Below are 27,252 nucleotides of genomic sequence, written 5' to 3' on the forward strand. Positions count from 1 at the left end.
GCTCCCCCAGCTGGGGAGACCGTCGCAGGAGCGCCGGCCGAGGGGTAGGGGTTTTGGGGGTGGCTGCCGGGAGGGCCTTGGGGCGCAAGCTGGGGGAGAGGTATAGGGCGGGGAGGAGAGCGGGGGCGCCCGGCGGCTCCGGGGAGCCCGGGGACATGGCGCGGCCGGACGATGAGGAGGGGACCGCGATGGCGAACGGACACCCGCCGGCGAACGGATACCTCCCGGTCCCGAGAGACGCGCCGGCCGGAAAGGTGAGCGCGGAGACGCAGAACGGGCCCACGGCCGGCTGTCTGGCCTTGAAAGGGGTTTCTCGGGACAGCCCCAAGGCCACCGCCTCGGGAACCCCGAAGACTCCGCTGGCCCCGGAGGAGGAGACCCAGGCCCGGCTGCTGCCCAAGGACCCGGGCGAGGAGACCCCGGGGGGCGAGGGCACGCTGGTGCCGCGGATCGCGCTCTCCCCGAGGCGCTTTGTGGTGCTGCTGATTTTCAGTGCCTACTCCCTGGTGAACGCCTTCCAGTGGATCCAGTACAGCATCATCAGCAACGTCTTCGAGGGCTTCTACAACGTCTCCTCGCTGCACATAGACTGGCTGTCCATGGTGTACATGCTGGCCTACGTGCCCCTCATCTTCCCAGCAACCTGGCTGCTGGATACCAGAGGCCTGCGGCTCACCGCCCTGCTGGGCTCCGGCCTCAACTGCCTCGGCGCCTGGATCAAGTGCGGCAGCGTGCAGCAGCATCTCTTCTGGGTCACCATGCTGGGCCAGTGCCTGTGCTCTGTGGCCCAGGTGTTCATCCTCGGCTTGCCCTCCCACATCGCTTCAGTGTGGTTTGGGCCCAAGGAGGTGTCCACAGCTTGCGCCACCGCTGTGCTAGGCAATCAGGTAAGGACTGGGTGATAGGTGAAAATCGAATCCTGAAGGACCAGATAAAACGGTTTAGGCCGCAGGGTCTAGGAATATGGATGAACCCTTAGGAGGCATTCTATAAAGGAAGGAGAGGAGATGAGTAGTCACAAAATAAGAAGCAGTCTTGGATGAAAGAGGGGTTTTGGTTTATTTGTGAAAACAGAACTTTCAAAACCAGTTTTAAATGACTACCTTGTCATCTCTAAGAATTACCTATAAAGTAATTAATGCCCATAAATGCATAACACTTGTGAGTGCAGCAGTGAATGAGACTAAGGTAGGTATTATTTTTGTAGGAAGGTGTTGGATTCAAAGAAGTTTGTTCTTAGTTTGAGTGGTCAATGTGAACAACTTCTGTTTAATTTTATGTATTAGCAGTCAGTGGAGTGCCTGGTACATAGCAGACGTTATAAACAATTGCCAAATGTTCTAGTGATAAGGACCTCACAGCATTACTGTGTCCAGTTACCAACTTTTAATGGTGAGAAAATGCAAGACAAATCACAGATCATGGAATCCATTGTAAAAAGGTGGCTTATTTTGCCCAGTCTCCATTAAGGTGTTTCTTAGACTTTACCAACACCGTAGGTTCAAATTCCATTAGCATTCCAGTAGCATTATTAGGTAAAATATGTGTGTGTGTGTGTTTGTGTTCACGTGTGTGTGTGTGTTATTTGCAAAATGGTTCTTTTAATATAATTTAAATTTTGCATATGGAGTCCTATGATAGTTTATGTAAATTATATTGAGTGTTCAGCTTGAGAAGAATCAAGTTAAAAAACTATAACAAAAACGTCACCTCTCTCTATTCATATATCACTACATGTAGCTATGTAACCCACTCCAGTACTCTTGCCTGGAGAATCCCATGGACAGAGGAGCCTGGCAGGCTACAGTCCGTAGGGTTGCACAGAGTTGGGCACGACTGAAGTGACTAAGCAGCAGTAGCAGCTATGCAACAAAAGATTGTTACTCTCTTCTGATCTGACACTTGTTTCAAGATCAGAGTAAAATCTATTTAAAATCCATGTAAAGAGAAACTCTACATGTAGGCCTACTGCTTTATTTATTTCCTTTAAAAGTAGAGAAGAAGGGATAGTTTGAAATATAGTTGTATATTCAAAATAATTTGTGACATATTTTAGTTGGTTGCTTCTGCATGTTTGGATAGGAACTGTTTCTTTAAAATATTTTTCATTTACAAAATCATGTTCAAGATTAATACTTCATTGAGCATGATAGAAATATCAACTCCTTACCTACGAATTATCTATTTCATGAATAGTAAATGGAAATGTTTTCTCATAGGTAGATTTCCCTCTGACACTTAGCCTTGCTCTGGGACTCTTCCTCCTACATTCTCCTTAAGTGTTCTCATTCTTTCTTGTCTCTAGTAGCTGTGCACTTGCTCATGACTCCCAGCTGTGCATCTTTAGCCTGTTTATAGAGTGATCATTCATAATAATAATCAACATTATTGAACATTCACGAAGCCTAGTACCATGCTAAGTACATTACACACACTGTATCATTTAATTTAATTTAATAAGATAGGAACTATTAGTCTTCTCCTTTTATGTATACAGAAGCTGAGACTTGGAGGGCTAAAATTATTTTCCAAAAGCCACACACCTCATTAGTGGTAGCATTCACACTCAGGTCTGTCTGATTCCTGAATCCTGTTTTTTTCTATCCATCTACAGTACCAAGTCTCTAACCTGAGAGAAACCTGTTTTAAGAAGAAATTTTAAAAAATTTTTAATGCTTCAGCCAAATTGCACAGCTCATGGGATCTTAGTTCCTCAACCAGAGATTGCCCCAGCAATGAAAGCATGGAGCCATAACACTGGGCCATCAGGGAATTCCCAAGAGAACCTTTTTTATGTATTTATTTGGCTAGTCTTAGCTCTGACAGGTGGGATCTAGTTTCCTGACCAGGGATGGAACCTGCACCCTCTGTGTTGGAAGCTTGGAATCAACCACTGAACCACCAGGGACTTTGTAAAACATAGATCAGATCATGTCATAACTGCTTTGAACTCTCCAGTGATTTTCCATAGTAATTAAAATCTAAATTCTTTACTCTGACAAAACTTTACTAATATGTTTTTGGTTGCTTAAACACTAAGCTTGCATTTTGCATAAGGGCCTTTGCAAAAGCATTCTTTCTGCCTAGACGGTTCTTCCTCATAGGATCACATTGTTACAACCTTATTATCACTCTGCTCTCAGTTTAAATTCATTTTAAATATCATTCAGTGGCGTTTCTTGAGGATCCCATTTAAAGTTGCCCAGTCAATCTATTATTACACCATGTTCTTTAATCCTGTGTAGTGCTTATCAGTGTCTAATATGTTTATGAAAGTGTTAGTCCCTCTGTCATGTCCAACTCTTTGTGACTCTATGGACTGTAGCCTGCCAGGCTCCTCTGTCCATGGAATTCTCCAGGCGAGAATAATCAAGCGGGTTGCCATTTCCTTCTCCATGGTATCTTCCTGACCCAGGGATCAAACCCAGATCTCCTGCGTTGCAGGCAGATTCTTTACCATCTGGGCCATAGTAATTGTTAATTATTGCTCATCTCCCATCCCCGCCATTAGATGCTCGATTTCATTAAGTAGGCACATAGTCTGAATGTACAACATTTACTATAGTGCCTGGCACATTGTAGTTTCTCCATAAGAATTTATTCAATAAATTAATGAGCTTCAGACTCATATAGATACTGGTCAGCCAGATATTTCCACTTGACTCTCCCACATGACCCCACCAATCAAAATTTGCCTTGTCTTCTAGCTCATTGCTTTCCATTTCTGTGGTCGCAGCTTAGGCTTGGCCACCTGCAGCTCTCGCCTAGAGCTTTGCTAACTGATTTTCCTATCTGCTTTCTTCTCTCTAATTGTCCATTTGCATCCAGTGTGGTCTTTTAATGTGCAAATCTGTCCTGGGCACTCACTTGCCCTGCCTGCATTGTCTTCCATTGCCCTTAGGAGACGAAAGTCAAACTCTCTTAAGGACAAAGAGAGACTTCCTGTTCTGCCTTCTGCCAGTTGCTCAGCATCACCTGTCTGCAGCCCCCATTTCTCACATACCGCACCACCCCCCCCCCCACACCCCGCCCCGCTTCCTCTGCTCTGAAGGAAATTGGGCACTGCTTACAGTTTCTCAGGGCTCCCCTAGTGGCTGAGACAGTAAAGAATTTGCCTGCAATGCAGGAGACCTGCGTTAGATCAGATTCTCACAAGGTCATGCTTTCTGTTTCCTGTGTACATGATGTTCTTGACTGGGAACATTTCTTGTTCAATTGGCAAGCTCTAACTTCTTATCCGGATCTTTGCCCCTTCAGAAATTTTTCCGGAACCCCAAGTCTATATAAGATGCTCCTCCAAAGTACTGTCTTAACTAAGGTGACCATATGTTCCAACTGGCCTAGAATAGTTCAGATATACACCTGTTGTCCAGCACAACTGCTCGTGGAGTCCCCTTCACTCCAACTAGTATTCTTGCTTGGATAATCAATTACACGATCCTCACAGTCTTGACAGCCTCTCCTCATCACAGTACTGCACTTAGGACACTCGTAATTACCCGTTAAATTGTCTCTATCCAGCTTTTTATAGGGAGAAAGTGAAATACTGGTAAATGTTACTATCTCTGCCTCAGGCTGCTTTTTGAAACCTATCTTGGGCCCTTCTTCTCATGTCCAAAGAATCGGATCTCTCGCTCTGTTGAAGCTCCTTTAATATCTTGGTTTTATTTCTCTTGTTGTGATTATCATAGTCAGCCCAATTTTATTTTACTGAGATGAAATTCACATAAAATTAATCACTTTAAAGTGTACGTCTCTGTGGCATTTAGTCCATTCACAGTGTTGTACAACCATCACCTCTAGTTCCCAAACATTTTCATCTGCCCTCAAAGAAGACCCAGTTCCACTAAGCAGTCACTCCTCATTTCCCCCTCTCTCTAGCCCCTGGCAACCACTAATCTGCTTTTTCCCTATGGATTTCCCTAGTCTAATTTAAATCATACAGTATATGATCTTTTGTGTCTGGCTTCTTTTAGCATGTTTTCAAAGTTCATCCATGCTACAGCAACTGTTGGTATTTCATTCTCTAAATAATATTTCATTGAATGATATACCACATTTTGTTTATTCATTCATTGATGGACAGTTTGGTTGTTTCCACCTTTTGGCTATTGCAAATAGGACTGCTTTGGATATTCATGTGCCATATTCAATACCTGTTTTCAGTTTGGGGGGTATATACCTAAGAGAGGAATTAGGTTATATTCTATATACTATACCTATATAGTATAATTACTATATAGGTTATATAGTAATTCTATGTTTAACTTTTTAAGGAACTGCCAAATTGTTTTCCTTGGTAACCGTGCTGTTTACAATCTTACTAACATTGTACAAGAGTTCCAGTTTCTTCACATCATAATGTTTGTTATTTTTTTTTTTTAATTATAGCCATTCTAGTGGGTATAGTTTTGATTTGCGTTTCCCCAATAACTAATAATATTGAGCATTTTTTCATGTGCTTGTTGGGCACTTGTATATCTTCTTTGGAGAAAAGTCTGTTCAGGTCCTTTGCCCAGTTTTGAATTGGGATGTTTGTCTTTTTTGTTGTTGGGTTGTAAGAGTTCTCTATATGTTCTGCATAGTAGAGCCTTATCAAATATATGCTTTACAAATATTTTTTCCCATTCTGTAGGTTGTCTTTTCTCAGCATTTTGTGTGTGCGTGCATGTGTATTTTTATTATCTTTTCTGATTTAAGTAGCCAAAGGGTAAGGAGTGTAGCTTACACAACTTTATAGCAGCATCATTTGAGTGACTGGAGCTTAGTAAATGTTTATTGAATGGGGAAGACGTTTGTCAGCGATTTTCCTTCAATAGTAGAATGGTAAAAACACATTAGAACATGGTTCTTTAGAGTTTATGAAAGCACCTTACACATACTGGTGTTTTTCTTTAATGTTGTGTTAATTACTTTTTTCCCTTATAATAAGAAGAATGAACAGAACTGTTTATTTTACAGCTTGGAACTGCAGTTGGCTTTTTGCTGCCACCAGTTTTAGTGCCCAACACACAGAATAACACACAACTGCTGGCTCGTAATATCAGCACCATGTTTTATGGAACATCAGCTGTCGCCACACTTTTATTTATTTTAACAGTAATTGGTAAGTGAGTTACTTTCCCTAAAGCTTAACTAGATAAGTGCATGACAAACATAGGAAAATAAAAATAAACGACCCTGAAAACTTGTACTGATGATATCTCAAGTGCTATTTGCCTATTTCGTTCTCGCTGTTCACTTTCTTGATTAGATTATGAATGCTGCAACCCTAGGGGTATGCTGTGGTTCGTTACATCTGTCTTAATATTGTACAGGGTTGGAAGACTAATTTCATCTCATTTATCTCCCTACTAATTTTTCTTTCCTGATAACTTGGTTTCAAGCATATTACCTGTCTTCTCTTTGCATATCCATCTCTACGTTCTGCATCTTAGACACTAACCTCTCCAGGAACAAGTTCTTGTCATGCTTTGCAATGATGCAAATAGGCCATCACCTTCCTTTGAATGATAAATCCTTCCAGGGATCCCCAATTTAACAACTGGATCTGACATGTTGGCCAGAGAATGATACTGGGCAGCAGCCAGCCGTTCAGCAGAATTTCAAACCGTGGCAACTGTCTGGTTGTTGGGCCACTCCAGCAGAGATCCGTTGTCACCACTCGTCCCCGAGTCCTCCCGTCCGGCCTGTCTCTTGAAGCAGGCAGTCAGGATCAGCTGCAAGCAGCCATCATCAGTTTGGAAGACGGTTTGGGAAGGTCTGCTTTTTAAAGTTTGTTTTTCATGGGAAACAGTTTTGATTTCAGGGAAAAGAGTAGGTGAGGCTTACTTAAAGTAATACAGCTGCTAGCATGGCTTTTGGGCACTCGGTATATCATAAATGGATTTGAAGAAGAAAGGAACTGTAAAGTTGAAAGGCTGTCTTTTAATCATTACAATTTATAGTTAAATTTCATTATAGCTGGAGTTTTAAATTTTATATATTAATTTTTACCATGGTTATAATAGTAATGAAAAATACAAGTTTTATGATCACCAGATTAAAAAATCCTCAGTTTTCAGAGAAAATTTATGTTTTAATAGAGATCGCCTTTAGAGATGAACTGCTGGACCCAGGGAGAGGAAACTCAGCCCACGTATTTAATCTCCCTTAAAATAATGAACAAAATGTTCTCTTGGTAGCATTTAAAGTATTCTGACATGTCCAGGCTGCCTATAGTTGGTTTTTATGTTCCAGTTAGAAAGTGGCATGTTTGCTGTGTGCTGACTACTGAAAAAGGACAAATTATGACTTGTAGTCTTCTGGCAGTCTAACAAAATTTTAAAAGACATCTATATTTTTAAAAAAACAAATACCTCTATCTACTTTTCTGGTATCCATATTTGATTTGCTAGATGAAATATGAAATATAGTTCATATATATTTTGCATAAATGGATCTTCCATTAGCAATAGGAATTATTAAAATATAAAATCCTCTTTCCTTTGATTGCTATGTATCTTTGCATAAATTCTGGTTTTCCTTTTTTATTGTCTTCAATTGCTTATCTCCTTGGAAGAAGTGAGAGTAATAGATTGTATATAAGATATCTCTAGATATAAAATCATATATATGACACATATGTATTTAAACATATATGTATGAGATGCTACAAACACAAGATTTTTATTTGTCAAAGGAGTGGGACAGAAAATAATAATAGGTGTGACCATTGGCATATCACCCTGTGTTATTTAAGAAATTAAAAAAGAGCTATTCATGTATATAATTACTTATGTATATACTTATGGCTTATGAATGGACAGTGGAAGTGGGAGGGAAGAATGGGAAAAAATGGAAGGGAAATGTAATAGGAAAAAAAAGCTCGTTGTCAAGTTTTGTTTGGTGACCTTTAATCTTATGATACTAAACATAGTATATAAAAGCAAGATAATATTGAGTTGTATTATGCAAGTGTAGTTTAAAATTGTGACATTTAAATTTAAAATGTACCTGTTTTCCTTATTACTAAATAATTCCTGTTGAGGAAAATCTGGATTACTTTAAAAACCTCAGTTCAGTCGCCCAGTCGCGTCCGACTCTTTGCGACCCCATGAATCGCAGCACGCCAGGCCTCCCTGTCCATCACCATCTCCCGGAGTTCACTCAGACTCATATCCATCGAGTTGGTGATGCCATCCAGCCATCTCATCCTCTGTCGTCCCCTTCTCCTCCTGCCCCCAATCCCTCCCAGCATCAGAGTCTTTTCCAATGAATCAGCTCTTCGCATGAGGTGGCCAAAGTACTGGAGTTTCAGCTTTAGCATCATTCCTCCCAAGAACACCCAGGGTTGATCTCCTTTAGAATGGACTGGTTGGATCTCCTTGCAGTCCAAGGGACTCTCAAGAGTCTTCTCTAACACCATAGTTTAAAAACCTACTTTCTTAAAATTCCTCAATTATTGAGGCAATCCTACTTCCTTCTAAATTCTACCCATAAATACTTTGGAAACCAACCAAATCTTCTAAAATAATTTAGTTTTGCTGATGCTTTTCAGTAATGTGACATATACCAAATTGGTATTGAGCATTCTTCCTAAAATACTAACTTGAGGATTCATGCCATGTAATCCTATTACCCTTTGTAAGTGTAATCCATCTAGCATTTCTAAGAATTAATCCCAACTTCCACTGAGTTTCATACTAATACCTCATTTTTATTGGGAGAATACTATTATAGTCTCTATCACTTGATTTATATGCCTTAAATATGTTTAAAAGCATACTAAATGGTATATTTCATTTAATTTTCACAGCCCTATAGGGGCAGTACTATATTATCATTTCTATTTTATAGATGAGGAAACTGGGTCACGGAATTTAAGTAAATTTAACTAACCCATGGGCACAGTAAGTAAATGCTAAAGACAAAAATTTGAGCTTAGGCAGTCTAATTCCATTAATAAAATGTTACTTATGCAAACATTTTAATTTTTACTTAGTCCAATTTTTTGTTTCAATTCAGATTCCTTTTGTGTAAGTGATAATGCCATTCTATTTGAAAGTTGTTCTTATGCAGATCGGTAAACTGTATCACTTAAGTATGTCAGTTAAAATCCTTATCATCCTGATTCACTGAAATGAATAGAGGACAGAAATCAAAAGTTAACGGCAGTCAAAATATTTACTGTTAAAGTTTTAAAAAATATATAACATATATGCCTAATTTTACTTTTATTCTTATATTCAAGATATTTATATATTGGTTGCTATTATAAACTTCTAATAGAAATATATTTTATGTAGTCTATCAGAATTTCAAGTCCTGAGAAAAGTCTCTGATTTTATTTTATTTTTAAAAATTATTTATTTATTTATGGCCACACCGCGCAGCATGCGGTGTCTTAGTTCCCTGACCAGGGATCGAACCATTGCCCCCTGCAGTGGACGTGCCAAGTCCTAACAACTGGCCTGCCAGGGAGTTCCCTGAAAATTCTGATTTTTGAAAATAAATATTCCTCAAAAGGACAGTGCTCAATAATTACAAAATTATTTTACATATTTTATATCATGTAATCCTCATACCAGCTTGTTGCTATTATCTCCATTTTATGGATGAGAAATCTATCTTAGCTGAGAAGCAGGAATTGATTTCTTCAGAGTCATATTATAAGTTGAGGCAGAGCCAGGATTAAAACCTGTGTTTGTCTTATAATAAGTTAATATGTGTGATGTCTGCTTGAATCACACAGGTACAAATAATGAAATCAAAAGATAATATTATAATCTTATTTCAAAAAATAGAAGCGGTCTTAAATACAGTAGATTTGTTACTTATTCATCAGGAGAAAAAGTTTGAATGTGTTGCCTGAAAACCCTTTGGCTACTTTCCATGCCTATTGCCAAGGGTGGAGAATAACAGTTTTATTAGTTAATTATTTTATTTGCACAGCTTTTTGGTGGGGAGAAAGTAGAAGTCTATTTTTCAAAGGAGAAAGAAAAAGGCATATTTTATCTTTTGAAAGGAGCAGTGCAGCGTACAAAGGGTGACAGATCAATAGTTTTTTGATTCTTCTTTTTCTTCATAGACTGAAGCCTGACTTTACTTTCATGCACTGGAGAAGGCAATGGCAACCCACTCCAGTGTTCTTGCCTGGAGAATCCCAGGGACAGGGGAGCCTGGTGGGCTGCCGTCTTTGGGGTCGCACAGAGTCGGACACGACTGAAGCAACTTAGCAGCAGCAGCAGTAGATAAAGGCTTGATTTTGTCCAGGAGAGCAGGTAACTTCCTGAAACTAAGAGATAACCCTTGTGTTGAGAAAACAAGTCTAATGGAATTATAGACTACCAGAACTTGTTTTCATTTTGCATTTGCGTTCAAATCTATTTAGACTTATTCTACCACAGTAAATAAAAAATCTTAGAGACTTAAGACTCACTGAACACCCATGACTACATCATAAGCATAATTTTTGCATTCTGAAATGTTATTTTAAACTGTGTGAGTTCTGTTTTACCAATATTAATAAAAAGAGATATCTCCTGTCTTAACTAGGATGCAGTCTTTCAGGAAAGGACAGCAGACGTCCTCAGCACTGCAGGGAGCAGATAGGGTGAAAAGAGGAGGAGGGATTGCAGCCACTTAAACGCTTTATGTCTGCCAGTCCTCCAATGTAAGGGGTACTAAAAAGTAAATATTTATGAGTTATGTCGACTCTTGAATTAGTTGTAAGATCTATAATAATAGAAGTCTTTTAGCTTGATGTTTTCTTTGTATCATAATTAATCCATGGTTTGATGAGCAAAGAACTGTAATTTTTAAATTTTTTAGCAGCGGATAGAATTAGAGAATTAAAATACTGTATACAAATTTAAGAACAGTTTCTTTCTCTTGCAGTAATTTTCAAACTTGGCTGGGTGTTGAGTTTTGTGTTTAATACAGATTCTAAGGTTCTGTTCTAGACATCCTGATTCATTGAGCCTTAGGTAGACTCTCAAAATCTGTATTTTTAAAAAATTTCTACGTGATTACAATTGACAGCCAAGTCCATCAGATCTCACCCACTGTCAAACTGCAAAGCAGGCCTTCTTTGTTGGAAGAAAGGAATAGTCACTATTTAAAGAGAAAGAGAAAGTTCTAATATTTTAGAAAATATTACTTTATTCTCAATCCATCAGTGGCATCTAAAAGAGATCTTCTGTATAACATTATGCCTGTAGTTAACAATACTTATTATACACTTAAAAGTTTGCTAAGAGGGCAGATTTCAAGTTAAATATTCTTGTATCAGTAAAAAAATACCAGTGGCAAGTAACGTTGGTGGAAATTGAGACATGATTATGTGAAAACTATATAACTATGTTGATGCCTGCCAACATCATTGAGTGCCAACATCAGACCATTTTAGATTCAGTGAAATACAGCATTTCCCTTCTATTTTAATTTAAAATTTTGAGTCAATACCAAAACTAGATTTTAATTTCTGCTGTACCAGTCTTAGCAGATCAGCTCTTCTAGCAAAAAGTCTTGATTCCCAGCTAGCAAAACTCTACAGAAATCTCTCCTTTGCCATCTGTTGCAGGAAGTTGGTAGATCCTCCGTTGCTCAGCAAAAGGGCAGTCTCTAAATGTCTGGCTGAGCAGGTTGTGTGATCTAACTCCATAGAAATGAGCAGTACTAGAACTTAAGATCTCAGAAACCATGTGTCATACTTTTATGTCTCTCAGCTCTACCCCTGGATTTTCCATATGCAGCCAAGGTGGGTCAGCAAGCAGGGCCTAGCTCTGCTCCAGTGAATCCTCTTGGACCCTTTCAGTTCTAGAAATGATAAACTTTGTATCAGGTTTCAGGAGAAAAGAGGTACTAACTCAAGCCAGTCCTCTAAAAGTTCAATAAGATATTGGCTTACTCATATCTAACCTCATCTCTCATTACAAATTGAACCAAATTTAGAAATAGAATACTTAACATAATAAAAATTAATCTTGCTTAACTAAAACTGGAATAATCCCTGGGCAAAGTTTAACATAGTATCATTGATGATTTTGTAGTTCACTTACGTGAATTGGCCAAATCTCTTGAGTTTTAGTCAGTCTCAGAGGGTTGAGACGGAGAAGGCAATGGCACCCCACTCCAGTACTCTTGCCTGGAAAGTCTCATGGACCAAGGAGCCTGGTGGGCTGCAGTCCATGGGGTCGCTAAGAGTCAGACGCGACTGAGCGACTTCACTTTCACTTTTCACTTTCATGCATTGGAGAAGGAAATGGCAACCCACTCCAGTGTTCTTGCCTGGAGAATTCCAGGGATTGGGGAGCCTGGTGGGCTGCCGTCTACGGGGTCGCACAGAGTCGGAAACGACTGAAGTGACTTAGCAGCAGTAGCAGAGGGTTGAGATGATAATACCAAACTATTCTTCACTTAGAAATTAGTGAAAATGAAAAGCCTTACCACAAAAGACTTTTACTACCTCTTTAAACTTAAACTAAATTTAGTCTCTCACTAAGGAAGACGCATATATTGAATTTCCTTTTCATGTATGTTTCCAGCATTCAAAGAAAAACCTCAATATCCACCAAGCCAGGCTCAAGCAGTTCTCCAAGACAGTCCACCTGGAGAGTACTCCTATGTGAAATCAATAAGGAACCTATTTAAAAACATTCCTTTTGTCCTTTTATTGATCAGTTATGGTAAGTGGTTTTCTTTTATTTTTGTTGATGTCTGTGTAAACCTTTGAGCATTGCAGATTCTTTTCCTTTAGTGGTTTGAGTTTTAATTAATGAGATAATGAAATAGGTTTATTAACTCTATAATAATAGCATAGTCATAAACTTAAATTTTGAACTGAAAGCAAAAACTTCAGAATGAGCTTTTTAACATGTTTTTAAAACAACAAAAACAAGTTATAGCTATTAAAGACAGAAGCACTTTCTTCTTTCATAAGTTCTCCCAGGGTATTTTTAGGTCCTTAATGAATTACAGTTCTGACTGCCATAAGGAAAATGTCATCAATAATTCCTATCTTTGACCTTATGCAAGCTGTCATCTAACTGGAGTATTCTATCAAAATCTCATCCTTCTAGATCTTTCAGCATAGCAGACAGATATTCCTCCTAACACTGTAGCTTTGACTGTAGGCACCAACACATTTGTTCTGTTTATTTCTTATATTAACACTGTTTGTTAGCCAGTACCCCCTATTTCTATCTTACTTGCCTTCGGATGTCACTGTGATTGTCTTTATATTTTCAGGCATGTGGGGGGTGCACTAGAGGACAATTCACCCAGAAGCTGAGGAGGAAGCATTTGACAAAATATGGTGCCCATTGGTTAAAGACTCTTAGCCATCTGTGAGAAAAATAAACTTTCTGAACCTGACGAAGTTTGTCTACAAAAACCCTGTAGCAAACATCTTTCCAAAGACAGAAGCTCAGAAGCATTACCCTTGAGACTCAATAAGAAGTATCCCTTAGAACAGGATGCTTATTGTCACCACTTCTGCTCAGCATCCAACTGAAAGTCCTGGCTGGTCCAGTGATACAGGAAAAATTAAAAGCACATGAATTGGAAAGAAAAAAGATGCTTTATTCACAGATAACATGACTGTGTATATCAGAGGTCAGCAAACTGTCTTATGAGCCAAATCTGGCCATTGCCTATTTTTATAAATAACATTTTATTTACTTACATTTTTTCTACTATTGCTGCTTTTGAACTACAAGAGCAGCACCAGCAGCCGCATCAGAGACTATACAGCCTGCAAAGCTAAAAGTATTTACTGTCTGTCCTGTTACAGAAGGTGTTTGCTAACCCCATGGTCTACAAACGAGTGTAAGAGAACCTACATTCTCTGTTAGAATTAACAATATTAAATACCTAACAATGTGAAAATATCAACTGCATTCCTATAAAAAGATAACTTTTTATAATAGTGGCCAGAGGTATAAGATGCCCGGGAATAAATCTACTAAAAAGAACTTTATGGAAATCAGCTATTCTAGTGCTCATGCTCCAGAGAAGGCGATGGCACCCCACTCCAGTACTCTTGCCTGGAAAATCCCATGGACGGAGGGGCCTGGTGGGCTGCAGTCCATGGGGTCGCTAGGAGTCGGACACGACTGAGCGACTTCACTTTCACTTTTCACTTTCATGCATTGGAGAAGGAAATGGCAACCCACTCCAGCGTTCTTGCCTGGAGAATCCCAGGGAGGGGGAGCCTGGTGGGCTGCCGTCTATGGGGTCGCACAGAGTCGGACACGACTGAAGTGACTTAGCAGCAGCAGCAGCAGTGCTCGTGCTCAGTCGCTCAGTCATGTCCAACTCTTTGCGACCCCGTGGACTGTAGTCCGCCAGGCTCCTCCGTCCATAGGATTCTCCAGGCAGGAATACTGGAGTGAGTTGCCATGCCCTCCTCCAGAGGATCTTCCCCACCCAGGGATCGAATCTGAGTTTCCTTTGTCTCCTGCATTGGCAGGTGGGTTCTTTACCAGTGAGCTACCTGGGAAGCCCCCAAATCAGCTATACTTAAAAGAAGAACTTTATAAATTGTAAAACACTGAAAGATGTAAGAGAAGGACTAAATTAAGTGGAGGGATATACCATGTTTATGGAGGACTCAACATTGTAATAATGCCAGTTAACCTTACAGGACCACTGTTAACAAATGCCAGTTGTAGATTTGGGTTGATGGAAAGGTCAGACACATACAGAGGCTCTGGAAACGGAACAGAGTTTACTTGTTGAAGGAGTTAGTAAGAATGAGTTGGGAAACACTGTAGAGAGTTCAGATATTCCCTAGAACGGTTGGAGAAGCTTGTTGACTTGATGTTCATTGCCAAAGGGGTCATAATGTCTAAATGAGTAAGGGTCATATCCCACCTTTTAGAAGTGTATTTGTCTGCTCCATCCATGCTTAGTATTATGTAGAAAAGATTGGGGCAGACTTGCACATAGGATAGTCTGGCTAGGTACCACACTCCTAGGACAGGTTTTCAGTGGCCAAAACTCAAGAAACCAAAAAGGCTGAGAAACTTTTTTTTTTTTGGCTTTGGGCTCTTTGGAGAAACTTACCATCACTTATATCCCAACTGTAGCTACTTGCTATCTGAAACTCAGACAAGTGTCTCACTCCAGATTCAGGTAGCAATACTCGTTGCTATTGTAATTCTTTATCCAGACTCTGGCTGTCCTCACTGAGTCTGGAGGAGTGAGGCCACCATAGGGTACAGTGCAGTAGAAGAGTTCACTCAAGCCTCCGCACAGGCCTCTTGTTTTCCTTGGCCTCCTCAGCCTAACCTGACTGGGTCTCTGTGCATTCCTGAACTCAATGGGAAGTGAGTAACAAAGGCTCGCTACCCAGGGGTTTTTGATAAGATCTCTGGACAAAGGCTTCATCTAGCAAGCTCCAACTTAAAACTGGGTTTGTAATGGAACTTGGCTAATTGTAAGATTCCGGTGAAAGAAGTAAGGGCCAAGAGCAACAAAGATAGTTTTGATAAAGAAAAAGGTGAGGAACTAATTCTCAGATATCAAGGTTTCTAGAACTGTGGTAATGAGATGCCATGTATTAGTAAGGGATAGACAGTTAGACAGTTAGTCTCAAAGAGCTGGACACGACTGAGTGACTAAACTGAACTGAGACAGATCACTGGAACACAGTAGAACCCAGGGGCCTACCCCTGTGTATCAGTTGGCATAGGCTAGGTTAGCAGTGAAACCCCACCAAAAACAAAAAATCTTAATGGCCTACCACATCACATGGCACAGCCTGCCGATGCCACATGTCCACTGTGAACAGACAGCGAATTACTTGGAGACCCAGGCTGATCTCAAAACGTGCTCCCATGATTACTAAGAAAAGGAGAACGAGCACTTTTGTTCACTTTTATAGTCATATGGCCGTGCCACTAAGTGCCTGCGAGAGGAAAAACTAGAATATTTGCAAACAACAGAAGATCCCCTGGAGAAGGAAATGGCAATCGACTCCAGTATTCTTGCCGGGGACATCCCACGGACAGAGGAGCCTGGCAGGCTATAGTCTATGGGCTATAGGCTATAGTCATGGGGTCACGAAAGAGTCAGACACAACTTAGCGACTGAACAACAACAACGTGATGACTAGAACATTATGCATATATGAAAACTTGATATCTGTAGAAGAGAAACTACATAGTAAATTGTCTTGGGACAATCGATTATCCATAGAGGAGAAACAGTGTGAAGTTAGAACATGAATTGTGGATTAAAGACCAAAGGGTAAAAACCAGAACTTTAATGTTTTTTTGGTTTTTATTTTTTGGCTGTGAGGGCTGGCAGGTGGGATCTTAGTTTCCTAAACCAGATTCCAAACCCACTCCTGCAGTCAAAATGTAGAGTCTTAAACACAGGGAAGTCACCAGAACTTTAATGTTTTAGAAGCAAATATAGGAAACCATCTTTAGTATTCTTAAAAGAATTTTCTGATGCCAAAAAAAAAGCCCTAAATTAAAAAATTGATAAATATGATTAAATTATTTTGTAGAAAGACATGACATAAACCATGAGAAAATGTCTGCAATGCATGTAACCAACAAAGGCTTTGCACCTACAATATAAGATTGACTCCTGCTAATCACTAAGAAAAGAGCAACCCATCCAGGAAAATCAGAGGCATTTATATGTTTGTGTGTATATGTTGCTCATATATGATGCTCTGCCTTATTAGGAATCGAGGAAATGCAGATCAAAACCAGAGTGAGATACAATATCACACACATATAAATTGGCAAAAAAAAATTTTTTTTTTTTAAATCTGATGAAGGCAAATTTATCAAGAACGTAGAGTAAAGGAACTCTGTTGGTAGTATAAACTGGTACAACCATTTTGAAGAGCAATTGGGCTATATCCAGAAAGTAGAAGTTTTACTTCTAGATTTTTGCTTAGGGAAACCCTTATATACATAAGAATAAAAGCAATATTTATTGTAATATTGTTTTAAATAGTGAAAAACCAGAAAAAGCCTTGAGGTATCTATTGACTTAGGACAAGAGATAGTTAAATTGAAGTATATTTGCATAGTGGAGTGTTATACACCAGAGAAAACTGATGAGGTAGAACTGAAAGTATCAACATGGACAAAACCTCAAAACCATGATACTGAGTGATATGAACAAATTGCAGATGGATACAATGCCATATTATTCATATAAAATTTAAATACAGGCAGAATAATTCTGTTTTTATTGATATACATATGTTGTAATATCTGCAGTGATAAATATGAAGGTAAGGGTAGGGATTACCTCTGAGGAAGAATAGGATTAAGGAAGATCTGAAAAAATGAATCTGAAGCAAAGATAGCAAAATGTTAATGTTTGTAAGAGTGATGAATAAGGGTATTTGTTATAGTCTCTACTATTTTGTATGCTTGAACTATTTAATAATAGAAAAATAATAAGCTTAAATTTCAGCTAGGTTAAGAGACTTAGACTTAAAGTGATACAACATATATGAAGAAACTCCATTATCCAAACCTAGTCATATGCTTCCTGATAACCATCTGTTTTTAACTTTCCCTTCTCAAGTATTCTTTAATTGACATTGTCTTCCTAATTTCCTCGTACGTCTTTGATGCAGGGGCGAGATGGCTGCAACAGGGGTTCTGTCCTAACGCTTAGCATTCGTTAACTTGCCCAGGTGCTCAGGAAGCAATCAGTTGCTTGATTGCTGTTACACAGTGTTATGCACGGGATTTCTGGCCCGTTTGTCTGAATCTAAATAATAGTAAATGATGTAATGACAGAATTCTACAATCGTAATCTCTCCTAAGTTTAGGTGTTAATGCTGCTCAGTCTACATCTTGAAAGGGAATAGCGAGAGGTCTCCATTTTTTCTGTCAACTGTCTAAGAAGACATTGTATTTTCACAATCGTCCCAGAGTGCTCCATATCACTTTATAAACTAGTACACGGCACATTGATAGTTTTCTCTTTATTATTGTAGGTATCATGACTGGAGCATTTTATTCAGTCTCAACATTATTAAATCAAATGATACTGACACATTATGAGGTAAGCTTCTGCCAATATTTTGTTGCATGTGTGGCCGAGAACTTTTCTTCAGCAACATAATTCCTGTGAGCATGATCATAAGACTAAAGATGTATGACCTTGTTGCTATAAAAGATTTATACTTGTTTCAATTGAGATTACGTTTAATTCAATTTATAAAACAACATAGAAACCAGAAGTCATTATTGTTTTGACAATACCTCTGTCTTTTTCTTTATTCTTTTTTAAAGGGATAGTGTGACTGGTTATATGAGACAAGACCAAAAAAATGTAAAAGAAACCAACACAAATATAAAGAAGTAAATATCAAGCCCTGATCTCTCTTTCCTTTTGAAAAGAGAAAGCTGTTCTATGTAAAAGCTATCAGATTAACTTTCTTTTCAGACACCTATGAATTACTTAAGAATTCTAACAAAAATCATTGTCCTTCTAACCATGGAGGATCAAGAAAAATTTCCTTTTTGATTTCTCCCATATGTCAGGTTTTGCTTTGTTTTTTTTGCTTTAATGTAGAATGTCCATTCACCCTAATACACGTACTGAATTCTTCATGTTATATTGTATGCTTAATTGTATCTGCTTATTTCCATTGACATGAGAAGGCATGGGAATGTGAAGGATCTTTTTGAATTTGAGGTGTCTGATGAACTTCTTTTGAAAAAATTTTAAGGGAGAAGAAGTGAATGCTGGAAGGATTGGGCTAACATTAGTAGTAGCTGGAATGGTGGGATCTATTCTTTGTGGCTTATGGCTGGATTACACCAAGACATACAAGTAAGTGAGGCAGGCAATGTGTGCTGTACAACCCAAGGTATTTTGGTTTTAAAGGAACCTTTACTTTTCATTCTAAGAAACTTAAAAAGTGTTATTATTACTAAAAGACTTGCATTCTAGACACTCTTAGGTTCCCTTCACTTCTGAGTGTTTCAGTGGTCTCTGTATTATCTTATTGGTCATATTTATTTCAACTTTGAGAACTTGGATACCTTATGAACTCTTCTCTCCTCTAATAATACTCAATGTATACCACTCCAGAATAGATCAGTTCTATTTTAAAAGGAGCCCTTTCTGAGAAACATTAGACTTTTGATAGAGACTTTTATATTGCTATTTTCTCATGTTGTGAACTTAAAAACAAATAAAAAGTTTTTTCCTATCAAAAAATTATTGGTGAGCATAAGGCATTTTAATAAAAAGTTTTTAGCTAAAATGCCCTAAAACTGTAATAACGCTTGACTATAATACTGTAATAGGTAATATGAAGATTCTATATTAATTGTGTATCTATATGGAACCAGAAAAATGCTAATACAAAAGAAAAAGTGAGTAATACCAACTGGGAGACTGAGAAAGGGGCTTTCCGAGGCAGCATCTTTTGCACTGGGCCTTAAAAGAACAGCTACATCTAAAAAAAAAAAGTAGAAGAATAGCTGCATTTCTTAACAGACAGAAATTTCTCATGTGTTTGGGAGAAATGAATGAATGGAATTGTGAATGAATGAAGTAATGGAGCTGTGTCCTCTACACCTTTCAAGGCCTAAGATACATTTGATAGATCTGATCTGTTTGATATTTGGTATCATTATCTAAGCCCTTTCAAAATACCTCTGATCTTAAAATGCTCCAAATCTCACATGATTTAAAATAGCACTTACTGGGGCTTCATTGTAATATAATGGTAGCTTAGAATGAAACCCATTAAATTTGTAGATGAAGAGAGTATGTGTAAAGGATTTATATTTATCAATAGTCTTTGGTCCGTTTTATAATTAGGAAACGGCTTGGCGTACAGATGTTCTTTGTTGCCCTGGCTTTCTTCTCAGGGTAGCTGCCGTTCATGCACCAAGCTCTGGTCATGTGCATCAGTCTTAGCTAAGAATCGTGGGAAGCAATATTTGATCCCTATCCTTAGGACCTTTGCAGTCTAATTGGGAAAAATTAAGGTGTTCATGCATGTAAAGTTAAATAATCATATAACAGACTAAAATAGATGTCAAGTGTCAATCATGTACATAGAAAATGATTAGGGAGTTTGAAAAAAAGGAGAATCTTGTAAGCTGCAGTGGTTAGGAAGATTATTGTGGAAGAGGCAGAATTTGATCTGAATCTTGAAATACAGATAGGGAAGCATCCATAACCCATTTGGTGCCATAAAAATAGTTTTTACCCTTATGGGTATTCCTTTGTCCGAGCATTGGATATAAGGTGACTTTTGTTGTTGGCTGCAAACTGAAACTTTTGAAACTTCAATTTAGTCTTTCAAGTCCATGCCTGGTGGAACCATTTTCCATAGATAAGAACGGGTAAGTCTTGAAATCTGAAGAATTTATTACCATATGGACAGAGCAGAATTAGCCACATGATTTTTATGTGCCTAAGAAAATCAGACAGAACACTAACAATTCTGTTGTTTTTGTTTTAGACACACTACCCTGACTGTTTACATTCTGTCTTTTGTTGGAATGGTCGTCTTTACTTTCACACTGAGCCTTGGACACATTATCATCGTCTTTGTCACTGGAGGGTTGCTTGGGTAAGCATTGCACGAGTTAAAGGGAATGAGAGTGTGCTGTTAGAATTCTGAAGCATTACTGCTGTGGCTTTTCATTTTTTACAGTTCATCCAAAAGTCCTTTAATATTTTAAACTTTAAAAAAGATCCCTCTTGTGCACATAAATGTATAATTCTTTAGAACTATAAAAAATAGTTCAAAATTTTTTGCTATGCTGTAGGTGAAAAATGGATGAGCCTTACTTAACCTGAAGTCTCTTTACTTGGCTAGAAAGACAACTGACTTAGAAAACTAGGAGTATATTTTTCTCTGGAAAAAAAACTAGAAATTGTTTTGCTTCCTAGTTCACGGTTTTGCTTCGCAGTTCTCCTGTCCTTGGGTTAGTTGGTGAATCATAATAGTGCCTTCCTTTCACACACCAACCTCAAAACTTTGACTTATCTGATAATTATAACAAGTCTGAGAAGTAAAGCAGTTGCATCAACAGGTGATATTGTCCTTCCAATGATTTCTTCTGTGATTTTGAATTTATTTTCTGTAGTTTCTTCATGACTGGTTACCTCCCCTTGGGTTTCGAATTTGCTGTTGAAATCACTTACCCTGAGTCTGAAGGGACTTCATCCGGTCTTCTTAATGCTGCCGCACAGGTGAACCTCTGATTTCTCTTAAATCTGAGACCGTTAGTTTATCAAATATTTTACTGAATAATGAATTTGACTGTAGCTTTTGTTTTTAAAAATTCCACCTTTCAATGCATGTTTCTAGAAGCCAAATCATATGAATAAAATAGTTAAGAAAAGTTCTGGGGGAAATACTGTATTTGTTTTTAAAAGCAATCTTAATAATAAAATATTTCTCTTATTTTATTTTAGATATTTGGAATCTTATTCACATTGGCTCAAGGAAAGCTTACATCAGCATATGGTCCTAGAACGGGGAACGTTTTCCTCTGTGGTTGGATGTTTGTTGGCATCATTTTAACAGGTAGATTCGGGGTGTGCCTGCCAGAAGTACTTGTGTTGCATTGCCTTTGTATATTTAGTTTTCATTTCTGTTGCTTCTCAAGGCTTGGCAGAACTCAAGGAAAAAAAAAATGAAATAAGAGGCAGGCTATTGTTTGCCTGCAGGAATATGAATCTGTGGATTCATTTTTGAGGCTTCAAATTCAATACAGTTACCACGCCTGGAAAACAAGACCGTTGTAGCAAGTGTTAGTAAAGACTTGGAATGGACAGAACTGGCCTCAGGTTCAGCTTTTGCTGCTCGTTAGCTGTGTGATTTTAGACAAGTTGCTCAACCTCTCTCATTCTCCTTTTCTCATGTGTATTGACAGGATATTAAAAGCTTGCTTTTAGGGCTTGCTGTGAGGACTAACTGAGATGGTTGATGAGAAGCTGCTGGCAGGGTCTGGCACCTAGGGCCTGTCTGATCATGCAGGCTGCCGTTGCAGCCCAGGCTCCCTGGGCTCAGCCCCACCTCCCCACATGTGCTCCCCCTGGGTTCCACGCCCGGTTGGGGAACTAAGATTTGACAAGCCAAGGGGCATGGCCCAAAGAAACAGAAGCGAGATGTATATCCAGCAGCGCTTCCAGGCCCGTGTTGGCCTCTACTGTTATTTGACTTTGTTAGTTTCTTTCTGCATTCCTTGTCTACATGAGAGAGGCCATGGAGACGCAGAGAGGGATTGTGTTTTTTTTTTTTTTTTTTTTTTGATCTCCTATAACTTAATTCAAGGATAGAATCTAACAGAAAGATGTGAATCAAGGCTTCTTTTTATATTTGTTGAACACCTGGTCATCCTTTTTCAAACCCCCAGTATGAGCTCTTAGCAGTGATAAGCACATACTTTGGAAATAAGCAGCCACTTAAGGTCACTGACATTTATTCATTACACTCTAGGGACTGAGTGCACTGTTTCCTCAAAGGAAAAATCCTACCAAGGAAGCGTTTTCCCCTATTCTCTTCAGTTAGTAAAACGAAACACATAAAACTGAATGTTCTGTGACTGAAGGTATGTAATGTGGTAGATAAACTGCCTTAACTACTGAGCTGTCGTAAGTAATTCCATATTGATTCTCAATTTCCAGGACAGGAACACACAGGTATCAAATAGAGTGTTACTGTTGCACCAAAAAAGGCAACAGTTCTGTGTTCTCTATTCACTTTATCTTATAGTAAGATTCATAAATGTTAATTCAAACAGGTCAGGTACAGAAAATTAAGAAGTGTAAAAAAAGATCTTTAAAATCAGTTTTACATTGACAGTTTTGTAATTTAAAAATGCTAATTAATGTCTCTCATGTGTTGAGTGTTTTACTAGAGAGAGTATGATGGATTTGTATCCAGTAGTCATTTGTACAGACAGAGGAAAGAGGGCTGAGAGATTGCTGAGGTGTGCTGAAGATGATACCTTTTCTTTTTTATATTTTTTTCTGAGACTTGTTGGCAGGTCTTATTTTGACAGAGGAATTACCATTTAAATGCAGTGCATTCTGCTTTTCTAGTGTTAATTGTTCTCTGTGAAGCAGTATGCTTCACATATATATCTGCTCCATAGCCCATTTATGCACATTGAAAAAAAATGTTTCTAAACACGTCATAGTGTTTCTCAATTCTTTGATTAATATTAATGGTAGAGAGTTTACCCCTGTAAATATTAATGGTAGAGAGTTTACCCCTGAAAAAAAATGAGTAGCATCTTTGATGTAGTGGACTTTGTAGAACAGTGTCAGGCAGACCAACTGATGCCAGTCACTGGTGCAGTTTAGAGAGTGATTTATTTATTTAGTTTTGGCTGCTCCAAATCTTCATTGCTGTGCACAGGCTTTCTCTAGTTGTAGCAAAGCGGGGGCAAGTCTCTGTTGTGGAGTGCGAGCTTCTCGTTTTGCTGGCCTCTCTTGTTGCGGAGCATGGGCTCTGGGGCACGCGGGCTTCAGTAGTTGCGACACGCAGCTCCGTAGTCACATCTCATGGGCTCTAGAGCACAGGCTCAGTAGTTGTGGTGCATGGGCTTAGTTGCTCTGCGGCAGGTAAGATCTTCCCAAATCAGGGGTGAAAGCCATGTCTCCTACATTGACAGGTGGATTCTTACCCACTGGACCACCAGGGAAGCCCAAGAGGATGTTTTAATATCAAGCTGCTTGTAATTGGGAGCTTGTTACATCAGCAGTTTCTTTAAAATCATTTAAATGCAGTCAAAAAGGCCATTTTACATATATCCAAGTATCTTTGTGTAAATACCTGAATTTCTGAAATGTTGCTATCAGTAACAGAATTCTAAGGGGTAGTGTGAAGTTCTAAAGAAGAAGTAGTCTAACTTTTAAGACTGATTTTACTTTTACCTTTCATTTTGACTTTGCTTTATGACCATTTAGATTATTTAACAACCCACCAATTTGTCCCTTTTCTTATTTTACACTCTTTGTGTAGCCTGTGGCTTTAACTACCACATTAACACTGCTGCTGCTGCTTCTGCTAAGTCGCTTCAGTCGTGTCCAACTCTGTGCGACCTCACAGATGGCAGCCCACCAGGCTCCTCCGCCCATGGGATTTTCCAGGCAAGAGTACTAGAGTGGGGTGCTGTACCTCCAGACCCTGATCTCTTTTACATTTCAGACCAGTATGTCTAGTCATATATTTATCCTTGGACCTGAATGTCCCATGGGATTTTATACTCGACCTGTCCAGAACAGAACTTGCCATCTTCCCACCACACCTGTCCTTTTTGTATTTTCAGTTTCAGTAAGTAGGACCAAAGAAAGTGAAAGTGTTAGTTACTCTCTCACGTCTGATTCTTTGTGACCCCATGGACTATAGCCTATACCAGGCTTCTCTGTTCATGGGATTCTCCAGGCACGAATACTGGAGCGGGTTGCCATTCCCTTCTCCAGGGGATCTTTCCCACTCAAGAATCGAACCTGGGTCTCCAGCCTTGGCAGACAGATTCTTTACAGTCTGAGCTACCAGGAAAGCCATCATCCATTCAATTGCTCAAGCAAGTCGCCCGCTTCCCCCTTCCCAGCCCCCATTTTTCGTATCCCTTCAAACCGCTGAGGCTTACTGGTTCGATTCTAAAATATCTCTGAATTCTGTCCCTGTATCACCATTTCTCACATATTCAGGCCTTACCATCTCCAGCAGGATGAAAGCCTCTTGACCGGCTTTGCTGCCTCTAGCCTTGTTGCCGATCACACCCCCCACACAGCTGCCAGACTGAGCTCCTCCCCAGTCACTCACGGTGTTGTCCTGCCAACCCAGCCTCCTCTCTTGCTGTCTCCCGTCTCCCTCTTGTACTTGATGCTCCACTGATCAGACCACCACGGGTGCTGAGAAGAGACTCCACTCTTCCTGTCCTGATCTCTTGGCGTGTACTGGCTTCCGCCTACCTGGAATGCCTTCTGCTCTCCTCTTATCTGCTTGACAAGTTCCCACTCATTTTTTCAAGTTTCAGTTCAAATGTGTCTCCCCTGATAAGCCTTTCCTTATTTCCTGCGGCTGACACAGACATTTCCCCCCATGCTTCCACCGTATCCTGGCCGTGCCTGCGTTAGTGGAGTTGTTGCACAATGTTAAAATTGTTTGCATGTCAGTGTTTCCCATAGATTGTTGTTGTTGTTTAGTCACTCAGTTGTGTCTGACTCGTTTGCAACCCCATGGACTGTAGCCCACCAGGCTCTGCTGTCATGGGATTTCCCAGGCAAGAATACTGGAACGGGTGCCATTCCTTTCGCCAAGGGATCTTCCTGACCCAGGGATCAAACCCACGTCTCCTGATTGCAGGCAGATTCTTTACCATCTGAGCCACCAGAGAAGCCCTTCCCTAGATTAGAGGGTCCTTTAGGGGAAGAATTGCACTTTTCATCTTTGTGTCTTGGTTCTTAGAATCCTGTATTTGTTCACGAATGAATGACTTGCTAATTAAGTTAATGACTTAGGTAGTGTTCTTTTTTCAGGCTACAAGAATGTTATGGAATATTATGGTACTATAGTGTGCTACATTTGACAATATCAAAAAAGATTTTGCACTGCTTAGAAAAAAGTATATTTATACATACTCTGTGGTAACTTCATTGATCCTTCTCTGTTTGCAGCATTAATCAAGTCCGATCTGAAAAGACACAATATAAATAAAGGAATTACAAATGGCGATATTAAAGCTGTAAGTAGTGAATATTTTTCTGATTATACTATTGAGAAATGTGTGCATAGAGTAAGTGTAAACCCATCTATGCAATCAGCTTGTTTTTTAATTCCTGAGTCAACTGTGGATCTGTCATAATGACATATGCCAGATATGTAATGTAAATTTTTTATCTTCTTATTCTTTCTACAGGTACCAGTTGATAGCCCCACAGATCAAGAGTCAAAAACTGTCCTGATGTCCAAACAGTCAGAGTCAGCAATTTGACGTGAAAGGAAAAGTAACATCATGTGATAATTGAATAGTAAAGCCTGGTTTATAGGTTATGGAGAATGGACACTTACTTGAAAATTATTATGTGACTCCTAAATGCAGTTACTGTTTTTTTATTTAATTGTTAATTTAAAGTACTTTTGCTGACATTCTAACATAGAAAGTAGAAGCTTAGGAGGCTTTCTAAAATGATAATATGGAGGTCCATGCCCTTCAAATTGCATAGGAGTACATACAATTTGTTTATTTAAATATGCTATCCAGTGGAACTAAGTGAACAGTATATTCCTAATTATCTCCCTTTCCATCCCTGATAGCTCAGTTGTTAAAGAATCCGCCTACAATGCAGGAGACCCTGGTTTGATTCCTGATCAGGAAGATCTGCTGGAGAAGGGATAGGCTACCCACTCCAGTATCCTTGGGCTTCCCTTGTGGCTCAGCTGGTAAAGAATCTGCCTGCAATGCGGGAGACCTGGGTTTGATCCCTGGGTTTGGAAGATCCCCTGGAGAAGGGAAAGCCTACCCACTCCAGTACTCTGGCCTGGAGAATTCCATGGACTGTCCATGGAGTCGCAAAGAGTCAGACACAACTGAGCGACTTTCACTTCACTTCACTTGGCGTTGTTCATACCAGCTGTCTAAGCCCCTCAGTGTGAAACAGTATACCAATACGATACTTTTAACCCACCAAAGGACACTACTGGGATGAGACTTTCAGATGACCTCTATGATTTTTCCCATTTCTTACCATTCTCATTAGAAACTGCTTTGTAACAGGTACTGTCTGTGGCCATAAAAACTCTTCAGTGTGTAGACAGAACTCATACCTTTGGTCTTAGGCTTGTATTCCCATTAAGAAGCCCAGACACAGACTCGTCGCCCTGAGTTGGTCTCTGTGCTGCCTTCCCAGTCATTGTAAGAAAGCTAACACTATATTTACTATATTTTTTCACTCCAACTTGAAATTGAGTAGTTTTGTATCCATTGCCTTTTTTACTTTTTTTTCACCCTTCAGTATATAGCTTTCTGCTAAGAACATTTCACCCTGTGTTTCCTGGGCTTTTTCATGGTGTCTTGTATCACACCTTATACTTTGGCCTTGACGATTCCTGAGATAAGGAAATCTCTAATAACTTCAGGGAGACTGGGTGTTCCCAATTAGGGGGGACCCCTTGAAATGCTGTCTGTTCTGATTCTGCAACATGGTTTCTTCAGACCATTCTCCTCCGAGGAGTCCTGTGCCCACGTCTGTGCTCCCTCAGTGCGCTGGGCACGTGGACTCCTTTCTTCACCACGAACG

General features: G+C 39.4%; 1 protein-coding gene across 1 annotated transcript; it reads left to right on the plus strand.

Moving 5' to 3' along the window:
- On the plus strand, positions 1-26,201 carry FLVCR1 (FLVCR heme transporter 1). Its single transcript, XM_006054051.4, has 10 exons — positions 1-887; positions 5,962-6,106; positions 12,528-12,668; positions 17,960-18,027; positions 18,698-18,801; positions 20,450-20,560; positions 21,081-21,186; positions 21,412-21,523; positions 25,630-25,697; positions 25,872-26,201. Exons 1-10 carry the CDS (start codon positions 156-158, stop codon positions 25,944-25,946), a joined length of 1,662 nt encoding a protein of 553 aa, XP_006054113.2. The 5' UTR covers positions 1-155; the 3' UTR covers positions 25,947-26,201.
- Positions 26,202-27,252: the final 1,051 nt, after the last annotated feature.

Source organism: Bubalus bubalis, chromosome 5 (assembly GCF_019923935.1).
Source record: "Bubalus bubalis isolate 160015118507 breed Murrah chromosome 5, NDDB_SH_1, whole genome shotgun sequence".
NCBI classification, from domain to species: Eukaryota; Metazoa; Chordata; class Mammalia; order Artiodactyla; family Bovidae; genus Bubalus; species Bubalus bubalis.

Bases quoted from the DNA above. Each gene is read 5' to 3' on its own strand.
- FLVCR1 (XM_006054051.4), top strand. From the start codon at position 156: ATGGCGCGGCCGGACGATGAGGAGGGGACCGCGATGGCGAACGGACAC. The intron at 12,669-17,959 runs GTAAGTGGTTTT...TTATTATTGTAG, and splicing joins CCTTTTATTGATCAGTTATG to GTATCATGACTGGAGCATTT. The intron at 21,524-25,629 runs GTAGATTCGGGG...CTCTGTTTGCAG, and splicing joins TGTTGGCATCATTTTAACAG to CATTAATCAAGTCCGATCTG.